Below are 23523 nucleotides of genomic sequence, written 5' to 3'. Positions count from 1 at the left end.
GACGCGGGCCACCCGTTCCCTGGTAACTGGCTGACAAAACATTACGGGGAAACCAAATGTAAGTAGTTATAACGTCATAATGAGTCAAGCAAAAAATATATATAATTGAGAGGAATATGTTAGTTTAATGTAGAGACAAACGATTGTGCATATTTTATTTTTTTGTCATAAAGTACGTTTACGAAAATCACTATTTAAAGTTTTTTTTTCAGCCACATCCAATACCAGGTGTATCAAACTCATTCATTATACACTTCAACTGTGTTTACCACTCTTGCTCCTGGGACATCAATGATTACACATTGTAACTATGCAATAGACTGGAAACATGATTTAAGTAAAGGCTGATTTTGTAATTCATATATACAGAATGAAAAACAGTACATCCTGCCAGCACGCCCACAAGCGAGCCACTCAGGTGGAGAATGACTTGTGGAAAAGAGCGAGGAACGAGATGGGAGTAACAATCCAGGCTATTTTGCTCTGAGACCGGCATAATAATGTAATGAAACAAGCAGGGAGCAGGTTTTAAACCCTCAACATTCTAGCCTGAAGTCCAGCATCCTATTGACTGAGCCTAAATGTATTAATTGGGGTTGGGGCCGATTGTGGCTAAAAAAACATGTTAAAGATTCCAATCGATAAAATGTGAAAAACTAACAATAATACTTTCCCCCTTTTTCCACAAGCGTAGCAGGATGGGTTATTAGCTGAACAATAGACCATTCAACCTTTACTAAAGAATTGTCTTAATAGCCGAGCTAGGTGTGAATCCCCCCCCCCAACTTGCATCAAATCATTTTCAGGACTTTTAGGATTTTAGAAGTAGGATTTTTTTTTTTTTTTATATATATATATATTTTTTAAATTATTTTATTATGCCTACTTATAATTGCAACTGATAAAAAATGTAGCATCCTACATAAAACAATAATTTAAAGAAAAAAAGTCTCCACTTTTGAACTAAAACAATGTAACTAAAAATAGAGCGCACATTTGTAATTCCCAAACACTAAAAGTAATTGGAAAGGTAGATGCAAATGATGTGACATTGTGGTTACAATAAAAGAATGTAGCCCATCATGCAAATGTTTCCTATTAGCAGGACAATAGACTTTTTATAACCCGGCTACTGTTGTGAAAATCCCTCAACTTGCAATGTATTCGATGCTTAAATACTCTAAAGTGTTTACATTTCTAACTCAAAACAGCATTTCTTCATCAACATCTTTATGCTTTCGTTAATCTTGATCTTTTTTTTTCTGTAGCAATTTTGAGCAAATTGCTCAAGGGCCACGATTTGATTCGTCGGTGAAGATGACATTATTGAATGTCTCGCCAGCTTTGATCTGGGCCTGCAGGACGCAAAGTTCTTTGTTTGTCAGACAAATCATTGGGTCAGAACTACAGAACACACATGGTTAATGTTCTGCTATTCCAAGGATGTGAAACGGAAGAGACGCCACGAGTGGGCACAGAATTCATAGCCTTCCTGCTGCGCCATCTATTTCAGCACCGTTTTGTGCTGCTCTGAGACCAGCGTGGAGAAACGGAAATGTTCAAATATGTTCTTAAGATATGTGTTGACTGAATATAAGCAAGTGATTTTTGCTAAATAATGAAGTTGGGTTTCTCCAGGAATAAATCATTCTAAATAACTGGCTTTATTTTCATATTAGTGAGAATGCCTCACCCCATGTTCAAGAATTGCCTTTTTTTCTCGCTCACTCTAGGTTAAATGAAATCTCCAAATTATAGTTTTTAAACAAAGCGATTATTAATTAATTTTGAATGATATAAAAGCCCCTTAGGATCTGTAGGAATATCTGAGAATATCTAATGGAAAATACCCCTTAGATATTAATTTCGAGTACTCCAATCCTCTAAATGTAATAATTGGCGGAGAGTCAAGTCATTGGGGAAAAAAATATCTATTTTTCGATATACTTTAGGTCTACCATAGGTGAAATGAGTCTCGCTAGTGTTGAGTAATGTGCTGTTAAAAATGGTGTAGGTCTTATTTATTTATAGAGCATATTGAAGTTAGAAGCAAAAGCCTACAACTGTTTTAGCACCGTTTAGCGATGCTCTGAGGCAAGCATGGGGACTGGTCTTGATAAATCAATTCGATTTTTATTTTCACTTAATCTCCATTTGGGTATTAGTTAGACAAGAATTAGAAAATTAGGGTGCGGAAATGTTATGCTCTTAGTGTAACCTTTTATTTAACTAGGCAAATCAGTTAAGAACAAATTCTTATTTACAAGGAGAGCCTACATCTTCCTCATAAATAGCCCAGTACTGTACTGCTGACCATCATTTTCCGTTCCAGCAAGTACCAGTCAAAAGTTTGGACACACCTACTCATTCCAGGATTTTTCTATATTTTTACTATTTTCCACATTGTAGAATAATAGTGAAGACATCACAACTATGAAATAACACACATGGAATCAGTTAAGAACAAATTCCTATTTACAAGGACGGCTTACTCTTTCCTCCCCAACGGGGATTTGAACCCCGGTCTCCCGTGTGCCCTGCATTCTGTAGTACAAACATGGCCTGCTCTCCCTTATGAAAGGAATTAGGCACTTTCCCATGTTTACTACAGTATGTATTGTAGACTAATAAACATTTTATTAATAAAATAATGATAAATACTTTCAAAATGCAGATGTTGATTTAGTTATGGATCCATAACGAATTACTATGGGATTAAATATCTGATTCTCAGAAATATTGGAACAAAGTTGTCTAATGAAGGCAAACAATTTAGAATCCTCCAATCCTGTAGCCTACTCCCAACCGTCACGTTGTACAGCGCCATATTTTCCATTCAATCCTAACGGAAACCCTGAGGGTTTTGTTTTTCTCTGAGTAGAAACACCACAATATTAAGCCCATATACTATGTTATTACAAAAAAGGTTTTAAATTCTATGCTAATGCCAATACAGAAGACTATCAAATGCTTCTCAAAGATGTCCTCTGGTGGTCAAACTATCAATAACTTGCAGTAACAGAGAAAATGGCTGACAATTAGATAACGTGCCACAGAATGCTGCAGCAGCACGCAAGGTGTGCTGCAGTATGACACAACTTTTAAAGGAGGAATCACTAAGTTGACAATGCAAACAATTTGGGGTTTTCAACACAATGGCTACATCACTTCTTTTTACAAGAAACAATCTCTCCTCAACTCTTAACCAAGAGAGACTGGCATGCATAGTATTTATATCAGCCCTCTGATTACAATGAAGGGAAAGACGTGTTGCTCTGTTCTGGGCCAGCTGCAGCTTAACTAGGTCTTTCCTTGCAGCACTGGACCACACAACTGGACAATAATCAAGATTAGACAAAACTGGAGCCTGCAGAACTTGCTTTGTGGAGTGTGGTGTCAAAAAAGCAGAGCATCTCTTTATTACAGACAGACTTCTCCCTGTCTTTACAACCATTGTATCTATATGTTTTGACCATGACAGTTTACAATCTAAGGTAACGCCAAGTAATTTAGTCTGAACTTATTCAACAGCCACACCATTCATTACCAGATTCCGTTGCTCTTAGTTTTAGAGATGTTCAGGACCAGTTTATTACATCGTCCACATAAGAGTCACAGAAAAATCTTTTGTATGATCTCTTATACACTATTTTAGGCCCAGCTGTTGGAACTTTGTCTTTCCTGGATATAGCCACTATATTGTGATCACTGCATCCAATGGGTACGGATACAGCTTGAGAACAAAGTTCTACAGCGTTAGTAAAAATGTGATCGATACATGTGGATGATCTTGTTCCTGTAGTGTTTGTAAACATCCTGGTAGGTTGATTAATAACCTGAACCAGATTACAAGCGCTGGCTACAGTAAGAAGCTTCCTCTTGAGCGGACAGCTTGATGAAAACCTGTCAATATTCAGGTCCCCAAGAAAGTAGACCTCTCTGTTTACATCACATACACTATCAAGCATTTCACACGTAATATTTTGATACTGACTGTTAGCACTTGGTGGCCTGTAGAAAAGGCTTTAGATGTGCCAAGTGAACCTGCAACATAAGATCTCTAAGCGTTACAGGGATATGGCTCTGAATATATCCGTCTCTCAACCCCTCACCCACAAGCATTTCTGTCTCTTCTATAGATGTTATATCCTTTGTATTGCTACTGATGTATCATCAAATGAAAATGGATAATACAGCTCTGGGAAGAAATTAAGAGACCACTGCAAAATGATCTGTTTCTTTTGTTAGCAAGTTACGGATTTTCATTAACCTTATTTCTAAGGCTACATATATTAATATGGGCTGTTTTCATCCCTTTCCTGGGTGGCTGATCAGAGACGGATATAATATGGAAAAGAGCAAATGGAACAAGAGGGAAAAAAAATACATTCAGCAGTCCATGAATTAATTGGTGTGTGTGGCTGCTGCGGGGTTGACGCTATGAACCCATAGGCTTGGCTCTCATCCCTTCCAGGCTTCTGGGAGGGAGGGTGGACAGTAAAACCTGTCATAGCGGATGTACGCAATGTCCCCACGCGCTCTGGCAGCTTTCATGGCATGGGATCAGTTCTTTCCTCTTCTGGCGCACAGCTTCAGGAAAGTCCTCGTTGAGGGAGATGGATATACGTTCCTCTCAAGTTCTTGGCTCTTTCCAGAACAGCTACCTTGTCCTTGAACCTCAGGAACTTGACCATTATCGACCTGTCACCTGGGCCTGTCACCTGGGCTAGTGGTGGGTTTTCCAGTCCTGTGGGTGCGCTCTACCTCAATCTTCCTGTGGCCCATCTTCAATTTCTAAGAGAGAACTTTCCTCACTTTGTCCTCAGACTCCGTCCACAACCATGTTGTTCCAACTTGATTGTCTCGAGATTTTTCTTTTTGTTATCATGGATTTACACACACAAATGATGTCCTCTCAATGACTTACAGATAGATGTCTGTCATCTTGCCGTTGTCATGTTTCAACTCATTGAGCTGACCCTAGGATCACTGCAAACTGTTCTTCAGGTCCTGGACCTCTCTGGTCAGGTCGACCGTTCTTTTATTAGTTGAATCCACTAGTATTTGGACAAACCACTCAAAGCTATTTTGTTGTTGTAACAACTGCTTGTATTAATATTTTTGTTTGTTTTAAAAGATCCTTCACGTGTGATAGAGAGACACCACTGTCCTCAACGGTACTCCCACCGGCTTTGGTCTTTGTCATGGTTGCTAACAACGTAGGTTACACCGTTACTCCTCTCAGTTCCAGACAGGGCAGGTCACGGGGAAGATTGAAAACAACAAACAGCAGGGATCTAGACAGCCACAAACCCGGGCCAATCCGCGGTCTCAGCCACAATGGCTAACAGTGTCACGGGCTGCGTTCAAGCCCTCAAGAAAACCCCGCTAGCTTGATAGGCAGCTAGGCTAGCTGCGACGCCAAATAGCTCCTCAGACCCGGCCTTAGTAGGCAGGATCTCTGGACAGAGACTAGCAGTCCCAGCAACTGATGCCAACTGCGGATAGGCTGTGCAAACTAAAAAGTTAGCTAGCTACTAAGAAACTTTCCAATTCCCTTTTCAAAACAACAAACCCATCTCTGGATAAAAGCCTCTGTAAAATATAATATATTACACATACACTACATGGCCAAAAGATGCTCATCCAACATTTAATTCCAAAATTATGGGCATTAATATGGAGTTGCCCCCCCCCCCCTCCCCTCTCTTGCAGCTATAACAGCCTCCACTCTTCTGGGAAGGCTTTCCCCACTAGTGAGGTCAGGCACTGATGTTGGGTGATTTAGGCCTGGCTCGCAGTCAGCGTTTCCATTTTATCCCAAAGGTGTTCAATGGGGTTGAGGTCAGGTCTCTGTGCAGGCCAGTCAAGTTCTTCCACATCGATCTCGACAAACCGTTTCTGTATAGACCTCACTTTGTGCACCGGGGCATTGTCATGCTGAGACAGGAAAGAGCCTTCTCCAAGATGTTTTGTACTTCCACAAAGTTGGAGGCACAGAATCGTCTTGAATGTCATTGTATGCTGTAGTGTTAAGATTTCTCTTCAATGAAACTAAGGGGCCCGAACCATGAAAAACATCCCCAAGACCATTATTCCTCCTCCACCAAACTTTACAGTTGGCACTATGCATTGGGGCAGGTAGTGTTCTCCTGGCATCCACCAAATCCAGATTCATCTGTTGGACTGCCAGATGGTGTAGCGTGATTCATCACACCAGAGCACGTGTTTCCACTGCTCCAGAGTCCAATGGCAGCGAGTTTTACACCACTCCAGCTGACGCTTGGCATTGCGCATGGTGATCTTAGGCTTGTGTGCGGCTGCTCGGCCGTGGAAAACAATTTCATGAAGCTCCTGGCAATCAGTTCTTGTGCTGATGTTGCTTCGAGAGGCAGTTTGGAACTCGGTAGTGAATGTTGCAGCTGATTTTTACACGAGTCAGCACTCGTCTGTCCCGTTCTGTGAGCGTGTGTGGCCTACCACTTCGCGGCTGAGCCGTTGTTGCTCCTAGACCTTTGACCAACCGGCTCAAATCGGTCTTATGTAGCAATATTTGAAATTGTTGTTTTTTTTATATTGGATAGTAGAGACTCAGCGCTACAACATGATATATCATACACTACAGTTGAGGAACAATGGGGAAAGTAATTCTGCTTTGAAAGTTGATAAACTTGTAACTCCACTTTTAAGAAAATGACCTTAAAATGTTTTGGTACACCTACTGAAGAGCTCTCCTGTCTCCACCCATTCAGCATCGTTCACACCCTCTTAAGCTTTAGCCCCACCCATCTCTTGTGTGGTCATGTGCTAAACAGTGAGTAGTGTAGTAAATTTATGATTAAAAGTGGTAGTAGCCTACATTAAGGATAAATTCCAGGTTAACAAAACTTCCAGATAACAAAATAATTTATAAATATTAGATGTTTACCCAGACACACTTGTCTAAATTGATGGGTCATGTGAAAGAAATGTTCCACTTCACAATAACAGCACTTACAATTGACCTGGGCAGCTCTAGACATTTTACAAACTGAAACTTGTTGGAAAGGTGGCATCCTATGACGGTTCTGCGTTGAAAGTCGCTGAGGTCTTCAGTACAGTCCGTTCTACTGCCAATGTTTGTCTGTGGAGATTGCATGGCGGTGTGCTCGATTCCAGCAATGGTTGTTTTGAAGGGGTGTACACATACTTATTATTATAAACTGGCTGGTTTGAGCCCTGTATGCTGATTGGCTGAAAGCCATGGCGTATACCACGGGTATGACAAAACCATTTTATTTTTACTGCTCTAATTACGTTGGTAACAAGTTTTTATAAAAGCAATAAGGCACCTTGGGTTTGTTATATGGCCAATTAACCACGGCTAAGGGCTGTGGCAGCGTTGCATTGTGCCTAAGAACAATCCTTAGCCGTGGTATATTGGCCATATACCACATCACCTCGGGCCTTATTGCTTAATTATATCATGGTTTCGTAGACATCTCCGGCGAGGGGCAGTAAAGACCCGGACTCCATTAGGCCCCAGGACTCCCAGTCCAGCCTTCGGAGCAGGAAAGAAGGAACGATGCAGAAGATCGGCGACTTCCTCCAGAGCTCCCCAACGTTTTTCGGTAGCAAGGGTAAGAGTTGACACTATAGCTATTCTGTGCTACTGTTACAGCGTCCAGCACAGACTCCATCATCATCATCAGACCAAAGAGTCAGAAACACAGAAACCACACTGGAGCCAAAGTACCATCTGCAGTGGTATAAATCACACCTTGATGGTCAAGTTCAATATTACCTGCCACAGTGTCTCTCTCTCTGTCCATCCAGTCTCTCTCTCTCTGTCCATCCAGTCTCTCTCTCTCTGTCCATCCAGTCTCTCTCTCTCTGTCCATCCAGTCTCTCTCTCTCTGTCCATCCAGTCTCTCTCTCTCTGTCCATCCAGTCTCTCTCTCTCTGTCCATCCAGTCTCTCTCTCTCTGTCCATCCAGTCTCTCTCTCTCTGTCCATCCAGTCTCTCTCTCTCTGTCCATCCAGTCTCTCTCTCTCTGTCCATCCAGTCTCTCTCTCTGTCCATCCAGTCTCTCTCTCTGTCCATCCAGTCTCTCTCTCTGTCCATCCAGTCTCTCTCTCTGTCCATCCAGTCTCTCTCTCTGTCCATCCAGTCTCTCTCTCTGTCCATCCAGTCTCTCTCTCTGTCCATCCGCAGTCTCTCTCTCTCTGTCTATCCGTCCATCCAGTCTCTCTCTCTCTGTCCATCCGCAGTCTCTCTCTCTCTCTATCCGTCCATCCAGTCTCTCTCTCTCTCTCTCTCTCTCTATCCGTCCATCCAGTCTCTCTCTGTCTGGCCTGGCCCCAGAACTGTTTGTGCTTTTAACTACTACACAGTGCTTGTCAAGCATGGCAATTCCATAATAAGCTGGCAATAGAAGGGAAACCGACTGGAATCCCAGGCGTATTGTTTCTGGCCCACAGTAATGGTTTGCTCTGGCTTGACCCTTTTAGTGGCCTATGCTGCTGAGCTTTTTTTTAAAGCCCTTACATCCCTCTTTCTCTTTGCAGCTAAAAAGATAATGGGATTGGTGAGCGGGAAATCCCCAGAGACAGAGGGTGGGGCATCCATGAGCTTCAGACCCAAGAAGTCCAAGAGGAAGCTTTACAGACCAGAGATCTCCACCCCGATGGACTTCCCCTCCCACCCGGTGAGAATGGTTAGGCTTGGGCGACATGGTTAGGCTTGGGCGACATGGTTAGGCTTGGGCGACATGGTTAGGCTTGGGCGACATGGTTAGGCTTGGGCGACATGGTTAGGCTTGGGCGACATGGTTAGGCGACATGGTTAGGCTTGGGCGACATGGTTGGGCTTGGGCGACATGGTTAGGCTTGGGCGACATGGTTGGGCGACATGGCTTGGGCGACATGGTTGGGCTTGGGCGACATGGTTAGGCGACATGGTTAGGCTTGGGCGACATGGTTGGGCGTCATGGTTGGGCGACATGGTTAGGCGACATGGTTAGGCTTGGGCGACATGGTTGGGCTTGGGCGACATGGTTAGGCGACATGGTTAGGCGTCATGGTTAGGCGACATGGTTAGGCTTGGGCGACATGGTTAGGCGACATGGTTAGGCGACATGGTTGGCTTGGGCGACATGGTTAGGCGTCATGGTTAGGCGTCATGGTTAGGCTTGGGCGACATGGTTAGGGCTTGGGGCGACATGGTTGGGCATTGGCTTGGGCGACATGGTTAGGCGACATGGTTAGGCGACATGGTTGGGCTTGGGCGACATGGTTAGGCTTGGGCGACATGGTTAGGCGACATGGTTAGGCGACATGGTTAGGCGACATGGTTGGGCTTGGGCGACATGGTTGGGCGACATGGTTGGGCGACATGGTTGGGCGACATGGTTAGGCGACATGGTTGGGCTTGGGCGACATGGTTGGGCGACATGGTTGGGCTTGGGCGACATGGTTGGGCTTGGGCGACATGGTTAGGCGACATGGTTGGGCGACATGGTTGGGCGACATGGTTGGGCTTGGGCGACATGGTTAGGCTTGGGCGACATGGTAAGGCGACATGGTTGGGCTTGGGCGTCATGGTTGGGCTTGGGCGTCATGGTTGGGCTTGGGCGACATCGTTGGGCGACATGGTTAGGCTTGGGCGTCATGGTTAGGCGTCATGGTTAGGCGTCATGGTTGGGCGTGGGTGTCATGGTTGGGCTTGGGCGACATGGTTAGGCGACATGGTTGGGCTTGGGCGACATGGTTAGGCGACATGGTTGGGCTTGGGCGACATGGTTAGGCGTCATGGTTAGGCTTGGGCGTCATGGTTAGGCGTCATGGTTAGGCTTGGGCGACATGGTTAGGCTTGGGCGTCATGGTTAGGCGACATGGTTAGGCTTGGGCGACATGGTTAGGCTTGGGCGACATGGTTAGGCTTGGGCGACATGGTTAGGCTTGGGCGACATGGTTGGGCGTCATGGTTAGGCGACATGGTTGGGCGACATGGTTAGGCTTGGGCGACATGGTTAGGCGTCATGGTTAGGCTTGGGCGTCATGGTTGGGCTTGGGCGTCATGGTTGGGCGTCATGGTTGGGCTTGGGCGACATGGTTAGGCGTCATGGTTAGGCGACATGGTTAGGCTTGGGCGTCATGGTTAGGCGACATGGTTAGGCTTGGGCGACATGGTTAGGCTTGGGCGTCATGGTTAGGCGACATGGTTAGGCGACATGGTTAGGCTTGGGCGACATGGTTAGGCTTGGGCGTCATGGTTAGGCGACATGGTTAGGCTTGGGCGTCATGGTTAGGCTTGGGCGACATGGTTAGGCTTGGGCGACATGGTTGGGCGACATGGTTGGGCGACATGGTTGGGCGTCATGGTTAGGCGACATGGTTGGGCTTGGGCGTCATGGTTTGGCTTGGGCGTCATGGTTTGGCTTGGGCGACATGGTTAGGCTTGGGCGACATGGTTAGGCTTGGGCGACATGGTTAGGCTTGGGCGACATGGTTAGGCTTGGGCGACATGGTTGGGCGACATGGTTGGGCGACATGGTTGGGCGACATGGTTGGGCGACATGGTTGGGCTTGGGCGACATGGTTGGGCTTGGGCGACATGGTTGGGCTTGGGCGTCATGGTTAGGCGACATGGTTAGGCGACATGGTTGGGCTTGGGCGTCATGGTTAGGCGACATGGTTAGGCGACATGGTTGGGCTTGGGCGTCATGGTTAGGCGACATGGTTAGGCGACATGGTTGGGCTTGGGCGACATGGTTAGGCGACATGGTTAGGCGTCATGGTTAGGCGTCATGGTTAGGCTTGGGCGACATGGTTGGGCTTGGGCGACATGGTTAGGCGACATGGTTAGGCTTGGGCGACATGGTTAGGCTTGGGCGACATGGTTAGGCTTGGGCGTCATGGTTAGGCGACATGGTTGGGCTTGGGCGACATGGTTGGGCGACATGGTTGGGCGACATGGTTGGGCGACATGGTTAGGCGACATGGTTAGGCGACATGGTTAGGCGACATGGTTGGGCTTGGGCGACATGGTTGGGCTTGGGCGACATGGTTGGGCTTGGGCGACATGGTTGGGCTTGGGCGACATGGTTGGGCTTGGGCAACATGGTTAGGCGACATGGTTAGGCTTGGGCGTCATGGTTAGGCGTCATGGTTAGGCGTCATGGTTAGGTGACATGGTTAGGCTTGGGCGACATGGTTGGGCTTGGGCGACATGGTTGGGCTTGGGCGACATCGTTGGGCGACATGGTTAGGCTTGGGCGTCATGGTTAGGCGTCATGGTTAGGCTTGGGCGACATGGTTAGGCGTCATGGTTAGGCGACATGGTTAGGCGACATGGTTGGGCTTGGGCGACATGGTTAGGCGACATGGTTAGGCGACATGGTTGGGCTTGGGCGACATGGTTGGGCTTGGGCGACATGGTTGGGCGACATGGTTAGGCGACATGGTTGGGCTTGGGGGACATGGTTAGGCGACATGGTTAGGCTTGGGCGACATGGTTAGGCGTCATGGTTAGGCTTGGGCGACATGGTTAGGCTTGGGCGACATGGTTGGGCTTGGGCGACATGGTTAGGCGTCATGGTTAGGCGACATGGTTGGGCTTGGGGCGACATGGTTGGGCTTGGGGCGACATGGTTGGGCTTGGGCGACATGGTTGGGCGACATGGTTGGGCTTGGGGCGACATGGTTGGGCTTGGGGCGACATGGTTGGGCTTGGGCGACATGGTTGGTCGACATGGTTGGGCTTGGGCGACATGGTTGGGCGACATGGTTGGGCTTGGGCGACATGGTTGGGCGACATGGTTAGGCGACATGGTTGGGCGACATGGTTGGGCTTGGGCGACATGGTTAGGCTTGGGCGACATGGTTAGGCTTGGGCGACATGGTTGGGCTTGGGCGACATGGTTAGGCGACATGGTTAGGCTTGGGCGACATGGTTGGGCTTGGGCGACATGGTTAGGCGACATGGTTGGGCTTGGGCGTCATGGTTGGGCTTGGGCGACATCGTTGGGCGACATGGTTAGGCTTGGGCGTCATGGTTAGGCGTCATGGTTAGGCGACATGGTTAGGCGTCATGGTTGGGCGTGGGTGTCATGGTTGGGCTTGGGCGACATGGTTGGGCTTGGGCGACATGGTTAGGCGACATGGTTAGGCTTGGGCGACATGGTTAGGCGTCATGGTTAGGCTTGGGCGACATGGTTAGGCGTCATGGTTAGGCTTGGGCGACATGGTTAGGCGTCATGGTTAGGCTTGGGCGTCATGGTTAGGCTTGGGCGTCATGGTTAGGCTTGGGCGTCATGGTTAGGCGTCATGGTTAGGCGACATGGTTAGGCTTGGGCGACATGGTTAGGCTTGGGCGACATGGTTAGGCTTGGGCGACATGGTTAGGCTTGGGCGACATGGTTAGGCTTGGGCGACATGGTTAGGCTTGGGCGACATGGTTAGGCTTGGGCGACATGGTTGGGCTTGGGCGACATGGTTAGGCGACATGGTTAGGCGACATGGTTAGGCGACATGGTTAGGCGACATGGTTAGGCTTGGGCGACATGGTTAGGCTTGGGCGACATGGTTAGGCTTGGGCGACATGGTTAGGCTTGGGCGACATGGTTAGGCTTGGGCGACATGGTTAGGCTTGGGCGACATGGTTAGGCTTGGGCGACATGGTTAGGCTTGGGCGACATGGTTAGGCTTGGGCGACATGGTTGGGCGACATGGTTGGGCGTCATGGTTGGGCGTCATGGTTGGGCGTCATGGTTAGGCGACATGGTTGGGCTTGGGCGACATGGTTGGGCTTGGGCGACATGGTTGGGCTTGGGCGTCATGGTTAGGCGACATGGTTGGGCTTGGGCGTCATGGTTAGGCGACATGGTTAGGCGACATGGTTGGGCTTGGGCGACATGGTTAGGCGACATGGTTAGGCGACATGGTTGGGCTTGGGCGTCATGGTTAGGCGTCATGGTTAGGCGACATGGTTAGGCGACATGGTTGGGCTTGGGCGTCATGGTTAGGCGACATGGTTAGGCGACATGGTTGGGCGACATGGTTAGGCGACATGATTGGGCGTCATGGTTAGGCTTGGGCGACATGGTTGGGCTTGGGCGACATGGTTAGGCGACATGGTTAGGCGTCATGGTTAGGCGTCATGGTTGGGCTTGGGCGACATGGTTAGGCGTCATGGTTAGGCGTCATGGTTAGGCGACATGGTTGGGCGTCATGGTTGGTCTTGGGCGACATGGTTGGGCGACATGGTTAGGCGACATGGTTGGGCTTGGGGGACATGGTTAGGCTTGGGCGACATGGTTAGGCTTGGGCGACATGGTTAGGCGTCATGGTTGGGCTTGGGGCGACATGGTTGGGCTTGGGCGACATGGTTGGGCTTGGGCGACATGGTTGGGCGACATGGTTGGGGTTGGGCGACATGGTTGGGCTTGGGCGACATGGTTGGGCTTGGGCGACATGGTTGGGCGACATGGTTGGGCTTGGGCGACATGGTTGGGCGACATGGTTAGGCTTGGGCGACATGGTTGGGCGACATGGTTGGGCTTGGGCGACATGGTTAGGCGACATGGTTAGGCGACATGGTTGGGCGACATGGTTGGGCGACATGGTTGGGCGACATGGTTGGGCGACATGGTTGGGCTTGGGCGACATGGTTAGGCTTGGGCGACATGGTTAGGCTTGGGCGACATGGTTGGGCTTGGGCGACATCGTTGGGCGACATGGTTAGGCTTGGGCGTCATGGTTAGGCGACATGGTTAGGCGTCATGGTTGGGCGTGGGTGTCATGGTTGGGCTTGGGCGACATGGTTGGGCGACATGGTTAGGCTTGGGCGACATGGTTAGGCGACATGGTTAGGCGACATGGTTAGGCGTCATGGTTAGGCTTGGGCGACATGGTTAGGCGACATGGTTAGGCGACATGGTTAGGCGACATGGTTAGGCGTCATGGTTAGGCTTGGGCGACATGGTTAGGCGACATGGTTAGGCGTCATGGTTAGGCGACATGGTTGGGCTTGGGCGACATGGTTAGGCGACATGGTTGGGCGACATGGTTAGGCGACATGGTTAGGCGACATGGTTAGGCGACATGGTTAGGCTTGGGCGTCATGGTTAGGCGTCATGGTTAGGCGACATGGTTGGGCGACATGGTTGGGCGACATGGTTGGGCGACATGGTTAGGCTTGGGCGACATGGTTAGGCTTGGGCGTCATGGCCACAACATCATAGCACAATGTTTATCATTTTCTATAAAAAAAGAAAAATTCTGAATAATAGACGTTTTAAATATGTTTTATCGGTAGTACAGGACCTTAGGATGGCTACAAATGAATTGTACGTGGTTTTAATGGGCTTTATCCATTCTGATTTTGTTAATACTCAACCAAAACCTGACAGAGAAGTAGTCCAATTTTGTTTAACTTTTCATTTATTTAGCACTGGATCAACAAATCGTTGTAGAAGGTATTGTAATAAATCCCTAGCTGTATGTTTATACATCCATACGATATGTGACTGCTCCAAACCTGGGCCAACACCGATTTATTGGGACAGTAGGGCTTCCTGTTTACAGTTATTCACCACCCAGGGTGCTTGATCAAAGTATTTAATTTTTGGATATGTTTTTATCCCAGTTGTGTCAGGTGTGTGTAACCACAAAGCAAGGTATAGTCACGTAGACAACCCTATCAGTTCAGGTCTGATGCCTTGTTCTATGGGTAAGGATTCCCATTTATATGATGGGTGTCATGCAAGACATACGTGTTGATTTTTAACTTCAGTTGTAAATATTGTAATGAAACGGGCAGGGAGCAGGTCTCGGACCTTCGACCTTCTAGCCCGAAGTCCAGCGCGCTATCGACTGTGCCGCAAAAGCGTGCTCGTGCGGCAGAGTCGATATCCTCGCTTATAAACCCAGGGTCGTTACAATATAGGTCAACCTTATGGATACGTTATAAAGGTTTTGTGTGTGTGTGTAATTTCAGCCACTTGTTTTAAAAGTAGCACTCGCGATGCCAAAATCGGGACGTCATCCGTTTTGTATGAAATGTTAATAGATGGTTCATTCACTGCTCTAGAATGTAGTGAAGTACGGGGTCAATTCAAGAGGGTGCTACTAAATCAACGTCTTCACCTGTTTTTATTTGTGCCCTATGTCATTATGAATCACATTCAATGAATCATTAGATTGTTCTCTACAATATTACAACTTTAAACACACTTTTTTTAGATGACCGTGTTGATGAAATAAGAACGTTAATTTGTACTTTACATTGTGCTGCTCTTGGCTGTAAACTCTTCCTTATTTCAGCGTTAGGAGGTGGGGGCATTTCCGCTCTTTGGACCAATCAAAATCAACTTGATACCCTCGTCATGTTCAACTCCAGATCCGGGTATTTTTATTCCTCTAACCCCGGTCAATCAATGTTGAGAGGGGCCGTTTCCATGGCGATTTAAAGGGGAAGACTCGGAAATTCACAATGGAAACTAGAAAACGTTTTATTTTTTTTGTCGGGTAGGGTATATCTTGAAATTTAGTCTAACTTTTGGTAATTAATGTATACCCAGTATATAAGCTCCATTTTTTTTATTTTTTTATTCTGGGGATATTATTTAGGGGAAAGCCCATATCACACACTAACCTGCAGCCGCTAGCTTGTCTGTTGACGTTGGAAGTTAGCGCCGTTCTGCCCACGGAGCAGTGACGGAGTTCTATTGAACAGCGACCACTTTCTGACCATGATGATGTTACATTCTCTTTAATTTAAATTCTCTGAGTAAATCGTCTAACTTTTGAAAAATATATATATATGTGTGTGTGTGTGTGTGTGTGTGTGTGTAGAGAGACAGGGTTTGGACTATTGTTTTTTTTCTGATGCAATTCTCTATTGAATGAACATATTGTCAAAACCTTTTTTGAATTACATGATTTTTATCGTTATATATTTTGCAGGATGTAATATATATCTCTCTCCCCCCCCCCCCCCCTTGTAATTGGTATGTTAGAAATGTGTAAGTGCTTCAGATCCTGTTCATTCTCCTGAACTGTTGACCTCTGTCTCAGATCATCGGTGGAAGTTCAGACGAGCGAGAGGGGGACCATCTCATCATCAAGAGAAAACTCCGGACGGCTAAATGAGTTGACTTCTCTGTTCCACAGCGAGGATGTTATCCCTGCTGCTCTTGTGTGGTAACGGGGAAATGAAATAATCCATTTTGTTGGTGTAATGTTGTGGTTGTTTTCTTCTTAATATCGGTTAGGTAGATATCAGTTTTAGTTTTCATATTAGCCTTCATTTATCACTTTAATTTATATTCGATTTTTATTTCTATGTATTTAATGTTGCACATTATGTGATTTATTTCTTTCATTTGTATGATTTAACACTATCATTTTTGGACCAAGTATGTTTATTCTCAGTCCAGAACATTTTGGTAATGTGCTCCTCTGAAGATGTACATGTCAACGATATTCATGTAAAAAAAAAATAAACACGAGGCGTTTTTTGTTGTGCAGAATGAATGTCTTACTGGGGACAACCAGTCCTATTGTGGTGCTAAACATGTTGACGATACATGGTGGAATGTAGATTATAGCGCCCTGTTCAATCAGCCAATCAGAGTAGTATCTGGGCTAAGACATCGTTACAAACTGCTCTTTTGGCTTCAGGCCGTGAACATCATTTTATTTACTAAATTCATCTAAATACACTTCATGTTGTATCACAGGAAGTCCCATTTTTTTTGTTTTGTTGATTTAACCGAACCGTTTGACTGCTATTCATGTATAATACTGTACTGCTAACAAGGTGGTTTAATAAAAACACTGCTATTCTTACAAATTATTCCAGTGTCTGAGGATAACTTCAGGAACAAACTATATTCTAACCACGCCATCAAGTATTGTCACCATCTGTGTGTCGTGTCTTTGGGGTACCATTAAACTGAAGACATGTTTATCAATTAACTCCCTGTAATTATTATCACGCGATTAAACTGATTAATCGTTTAATTGTAATTAACTAGGAGATCGGGGCACCAAGGAGAATATTCAGATTACAAAGCTATAATTTTCCTAATATAACTTTCCTGTACTATAATATTATATTCTATTATGGTATAGGCCGATTATCTTCTGGTTTAAATGGTGTATTTTACCTCTAGTCCAGTCTCATTCCAAACGTCGTAAATTGTTGTATCTGCACGAACCCAGTCTTTACTAAGAGTCATCCATACATCAATTGTCTTAAAATCATTTATTTACTAAACTAAGTAATCACATAAAGTATACAAACAGTAATTATGGTCACAAAGAATTGGTAGAGTAATGTGCCCTAGTGGTCTAAAACAGGCAGGGCTGGTGTCTTGTAGAACAATGGGTCATAAAATGTTCAGCTGAGGAGGTACACAGTTCATTAATATTAACAATTGACATGCTAATCCTTTGCACATGAACGCTCACTCATTTGAGAACAATTGCAATCAATATATATTTACGCTCAGTGTGTAGTCGGGATCCTTGTTGGAGCGTCGTTCTGATGGAGAGTTTTCTCTCTCTCGGTTAGAATGGATGTTTCGTTGGTCTTCGCGTTCAATGATATTAATTATTAGTCTGCAGCTAAGTAAATTATATCAAAGACTTGTTCTTATTCTGTCGGTATCAATAGTCTAAATGTTAATCACGTGGTATAGTTCACTTTCAGTAGAGTACTTGGATGGTCAAACCTATTGGCCAACTCGCAATGGAGTGGAGGCCGGGGTCTGAAGAAAGTAGATCAGGCTATGGTTTTATAGTGAACATGTCACATGACACCTGGTACTGTCTGTGTCCCTGGGGGCGTGCCGATGACTGAGTTAAGCTTGGTACAGAAATATAATTCTATCACATTAACATCAGTACATAGCATCTCAATGTATTACAAATAGCTTTATCCTTATTAATACATTCTATACAACCATGTGGATGCAAGTCTCAAGGCTGAGGCTATTATATAAACCGTTTTATGGTAATATGGCTATATCGTCTCTTCTGAGTATCACAAAATTGTACCAAGCGGACCAGTTCGTAGCTGGATTCTTCACCAGTCTTCCATACCTTCTCCAGAACACAAATGTCGCTTGGCTCCCCAATTCTGTGAGTTGGAAGAATTTCCTGTGTCTCTCTATGGGCCATGTGGCCAGAGACTCTCCTGGAATTTTACCACTCCTTCACACAGGGACTGGGTGGGGGAAGGTAGGTTGGGGGATGGTGCAAAGGGGGGGAGGGGGTCAACTGTCCTCCCTGTACTCAAAGAGGCCAACGTCATGACGTGTTTTATACTCTGAAATCCCCTCAGCAGTCACTGTATTGCTTTTTCACTTACTCATAGAATATTTTTAATTGCATCCGAATAAGCAAAAATTATGAAGTGAAAAATAAAGGCAAGGCAGCTGTTGATAGAGAGAGAGGAGGGGGGGAAAGAGAGAGAGAAGACTTGTGACATCCAGAGCTCTGTTCCCTGGACGGACGTCATTGTTATGGCCGTTCATCCGGCAGGGACAAGGTGTTCTCATGCTTTTTGCTTTCTCTGCAAAGGTGTGTTTTTTTTTTTGTTGAGGTGATATAAGAAGCCTGACAATCATGGTCTTCACACTTTAAAAAAAATAAAAAAAATTAATGAGGAAGATATTCATCTGTCAGAACTCTGGGTTTGGCAGTTAGTATCGGCTCAGAATTAGAGATATAGGCCTGAGTCAGCAAGTGATGTATTACAGCACAGTCGACTACTATCTTAACCGGCAGATTTTCTGAGTGCTTCGGGACCCCAGGAGAGGAGGAAAGGGGTGTAAAGGGATAGTTACCCAAATTACATTTCGGTGTCCTTAACCTTCAAAATCCAAAGGCCTCATTAGGAAATGACACAATGGCACATACAGCACTGTAAAGATAACAGACAGGCTACAGCACTGTAAAGATAAGACAGGCTACAGCACTGTAAAGATAACAGACAGGCTACAGCACTGTAAAGATAACAGACAGGCTACAGCACTGTAAAGATAAGACAGGCTACAGCACTGTAAAGATAACAGACAGGCTACAGCACTGTAAAGATAACAGACAGGCTACAGCACTGTAAAGATAACAGACAGGCTACAGCACTGTAAAGATAACAGACAGGCTACAGCACTGTAAAGATAACAGACAGGCTACAGCACTGTAAAGATAACAGACAGGCTACAGCACTGTAAAGATAACAGACAGGCTACAGCACTGTAAAGATAACAGACAGGCTACAGCACTGTAAAGATAACAGACAGGCTACAGCACTGTAAAGATAAGACAGGCTACAGCACTGTAAAGATAAGACAGGCTACAGCACTGTAAAGATAAGACAGGCTACAGCACTGTAAAGATAACAGACAGGCTACAGCACTGTAAAGATAACAGACAGGCTACAGCACTGTAAAGATAACAGACAGGCTACAGCACTGTAAAGATAACAGACAGGCTACAGCACTGTAAAGATAACAGACAGGCTACAGCACTGTAAAGATAACAGACAGGCTACAGCACTGTAAAGATAACAGACAGGCTACAGCACTGTAAAGATAACAGACAGGCTACAGCACTGTAAAGATAACAGACAGGCTACAGCACTGTAAAGATAACAGACAGGCTACAGCACTGTAAAGATAACAGACAGGCTACAGCACTGTAAAGATAACAGACAGGCTACAGCACTGTAAAGATAACAGACAGGCTACAGCACTGTAAAGATAACAGACAGGCTACAGCACTGTAAAGATAACAGACAGGCTACAGCACTGTAAAGATAACAGACAGGCTACAGCACTGTAAAGATAACAGACAGGCTACAGCACTGTAAAGATAAGACAGGCTACAGCACTGTAAAGATAACAGACAGGCTACAGCACTGTAAAGATAACAGACAGGCTACAGCACTGTAAAGATAACAGACAGTCTACAGCACTGTAAAGATAACAGACAGGCTACAGCACTGTAAAGATAACAGACAGGCTACAGCACTGTAAAGATAACAGACAGGCTACAGCACTGTAAAGATAACAGACAGGCTACAGCACTGTAAAGATAACAGACAGGCTACAGCACTGTAAAGATAACAGACAGGCTACAGCACTGTAAAGATAACAGACAGTCTACAGCACTGTAAAGATAACAGACAGGCTACAGCACTGTAAAGATAAGACAGGCTACAGCACTGTAAAGATAACAGACAGGCTACACCACTAGAGGTAAAGATGACAGACAGACAAGCTACACCACTGTAGAGGTAAAGATGACAGGCTACAGTGAGAAGTGATGGACTCCATCCTAGCTGGAGGGGTGCTCTCATCTTATCTACGAACATAGACAGGGCTCTAACTCCTCTAGCTCCACAATGAAAAAGGGTGCAGGCCAGGCAGCAGGCTGTTAGCCAGCCTGCCAGCTTAGTGGAGTCTGCCACTAGCACAGTCAGTGTAGTCAGCTCAGCTATCCCCATTGAGACCGTGTCTGTGCCTCGACCAAGGTTGGGCAAAACTAAACATGGCGGTGTTTGCCTTAGCAATCTCACTAGAATAAAGACCTCCTCCATTCCTGTCATTATTGAAAGAGATCGTGATACCTCACATCTCAAAATTGGGTTACTTACTGTTAGATCCCTCACTTCCAAGGCAGTTATAGTCAATGAACTAATCACTGATCATAATCTTGATGTGATTGGCCTGACTGAAACATGGCTTAAGCCTGATGAATTTACTGTGTTAAATGAGGCCTCACCTCCTGGTTACACTAGTGACCATATCCCCCGTGCATCCCGCAAAGGTGGAGGTGTTGCTAACATTTACGATAGCAAATTTGAATTTACAAAAAAACAACAACGACGTTTTTGTTTTTTGAGCTTCTAGTCATAAAATCTATGCAGCCTACTCAATCACTTTTTATAGCTACTGTTTACAGGCCTCCTGGGCCATATGCAGCGTTCCTCACTGAGTTCCCTGAATTCCTATCGGACATTGTAGTCATAGCAGATAATATTCAAATTTTTGGTGACTTTAATATTCACATGGAAAAGTCCACAGACCCACTCCAAAAGGCTTTCGGAGCCATCATCGACTCAGTGGGTTTTGTCCAACATGTCTCTGGACCTACTCACTGCCACAGTCATACTCTGGACCAAGTTTTGTCCCGTGGAATAAATGTTGTGGATCTTAATGTTTTTCCTCATAATCCTGGACTATCGGACCACCATTTTATTACGTTTGCAATCGCAACAAATAATCGGCTCAGACCCCAACCAAGGAGCATCAAAAGTTGTGCTATAAATTCTCAGACAACCCAAAGATTCCTTGATGCCCATCCAGACTCCCTCTGACTACCCAAGGACGTCAGAGGACAAAAATCAGTTAACCACCTGAGGAACTCAATTTAACTTTGCGCAATATCTTAGATGCAGTTGCACCCCTAAAAACTAAAAACATTTGTCATAAGAAACTAGCTCCCTGGTATACAGAAAATACACGAGCTCTGAAGCAAGCTTCCAGAAAATTGGAACGGAAATGGCGCCACACCAAACTGGAAGTCTCCCGACTAGCTTGGAAAGACAGTACCGTACAGTATCGAAGAGCCCTCACTGCTGCTCGATCATCCTATTTTTCCAACTTAATTGAGGAAAATAAGAACAATCCGAAATTTATTTTTGATACTGTTGCAAAGTTAACTAAAAAGCAGCATTCCCCAAGAGATGATGGCTTTCACTTCAGCAGTAATAAATTCATGAACTTCTTTGAGGAAAAGATCATGATCATTAGAAAGCAAATTACGGACTCCTCTTTAAATCTGCGTATTCCTCCAAAGCTCCGTTGTCCTGAGTCTGCACAACTCTGCCAGGACCTAGGATCAAGGGAGATACTAAAGTGTTTTAGTACTATATCTCTTGACACAATGATGAAAATAATCATGGCCTCTAAACCTTCAAGCTGCATACTGGACCCTATTCCAACTAAACTACTGAAAGAGCTGCTTCCTGTGCTTGGCCCTCCTATGTTGAACATAATAAACGGCTCTCTATCCACCGGATGTGTACCAAACTCACTAAAAGTGGCAGTAATAAAGCCTCTCTTGAAAAAGCCAAACCTTGACCCAGAAAATATAAAAAACTATCGGTCTTTATCGAATCTTCCATTCCTCTCAAAAAATTTTGAAAAAGCTGTTGTGCAGCAACTCACTGCCTTCCTGAAGACAAACAATGTACACGAAACACTTCAGTCTGGTTTTAGACCCCATCATAGCACTGAGACTGCACTTGTGAAGGTGGTAAATGACCTTTTAATGACGTCAGACCGAGGTTCTGCGTCTGTCCTCGTGCTCCTAGATCTTAGTGCTGCTTTTGATACCATCGATCACCACATTCTTTTGGAGAGATTGGAAACCCAAATTGGTCTACATGGACATGTTCTGGCCTGGTTTAGATCTTATCTGTCGGAAAGATATCAGTTTGTCTCTGTGAATGGTTTGTCCTCTGACAAATCAACTGTAAATTTCGGTGTTCCTCAAGGTTCCGTTTTAGGACCACTATTGTTTTCACTACATATTTTACCTCTTCGGGATGTCATTCGAAAACATAATGTTAAATAACACTGCTATGCAGATGACACACAGCTGTACATTTCAATGAAACATGGTGAAGCCCCAAAATTGCCCTCGCTAGAAGCCTGTGTTTCAGACATAAGGAAGTGGATGGCTGCATACTTTCTACTTTTAAACTCGGACAAAACAGAGATGCTTGTTCTAGGTCCCAAGAAACAAAGAGATCTTCTGTTGAATCTGACAATTAATCTGGATGGTTGTACAGTCGTCTCAAATAAAACCGTGAAGGACCTCGGCGTTACTCTGGACCCTGATCTCTCTTTTGAAGAACACATCAAGACTGTTTCAAGGGCAGCATTTTTCCATCTACGTAACATTGCGAAAATCAGAAACTTTCTGTCCACAAATGATGCAGAAAAATTAATCCATGATTTTGTTACTTCTAGGTTGGACTACTGCAATGCTCTACTTTCCGGCTACCCAGATAAAGCACTAAATAAACTTCAGTTAGTGCTAAATACGGCTGCTAGAATCCTGACTAGAACCAAAGAATGTGATCATATTACTCCAGTGTTAGCCTCCCTACACTGGCTTCCTGTTAAGGCAAGGGCTGATTTCAAGGTTTTACTGCTAACCTACAAAGCATTACATGGGCTTGCTCCTACTTATCTTTCCAATTTGGTCCTGCCGTACATACCTACACGTACGCTACGGTCACAAGACGTAGGCCTCCTAATTGTCCCTGGAATTTCTAAGCAAACAGCTGGAGGCAGGGCTTTCGCCTATAGAGCTCCATTTTTATGGAATGGTCTGCCTACCCATGTGAGAGATGCAGACTCGGTCTCAACCTTTAAGTCTTTACTGAAGACTCATCTCTTCAATGGGTCCTATGATTGAGTGTTGTCTGGCCCAGGAGTGTGAAGGTGAACGGAAAGGCTCTGG

General features: G+C 45.4%; 1 protein-coding gene across 1 annotated transcript in view; it reads left to right on the top strand.

Moving 5' to 3' along the window:
* LOC106589940 (kinesin-like protein KIF20B) overlaps positions 1 to 16837 on the top strand; it is a 51403-nt gene extending 34566 nt beyond the window's left edge. Inside the window, 3 exon segments of the mRNA XM_014180391.3 lie at positions 7478 to 7619; positions 8548 to 8687; positions 16057 to 16837. Coding sequence (XP_014035866.3) covers positions 7478 to 7619; positions 8548 to 8687; positions 16057 to 16131 — 357 coding nt within the window. The 3' untranslated portion in view covers positions 16132 to 16837.
* The last annotated feature ends 6686 nt before the right edge of the window (positions 16838 to 23523 follow it).

Source organism: Salmo salar, chromosome 28, assembly GCF_965601325.2.
Source record: "Salmo salar chromosome 28, fSalSal1, whole genome shotgun sequence".
Taxonomy (NCBI): Eukaryota; Metazoa; Chordata; class Actinopteri; order Salmoniformes; family Salmonidae; genus Salmo; species Salmo salar.
The sequence above is the reverse complement of the archived record's forward strand: the minus strand, read 5'-3'. Positions and strand labels throughout refer to the sequence as shown.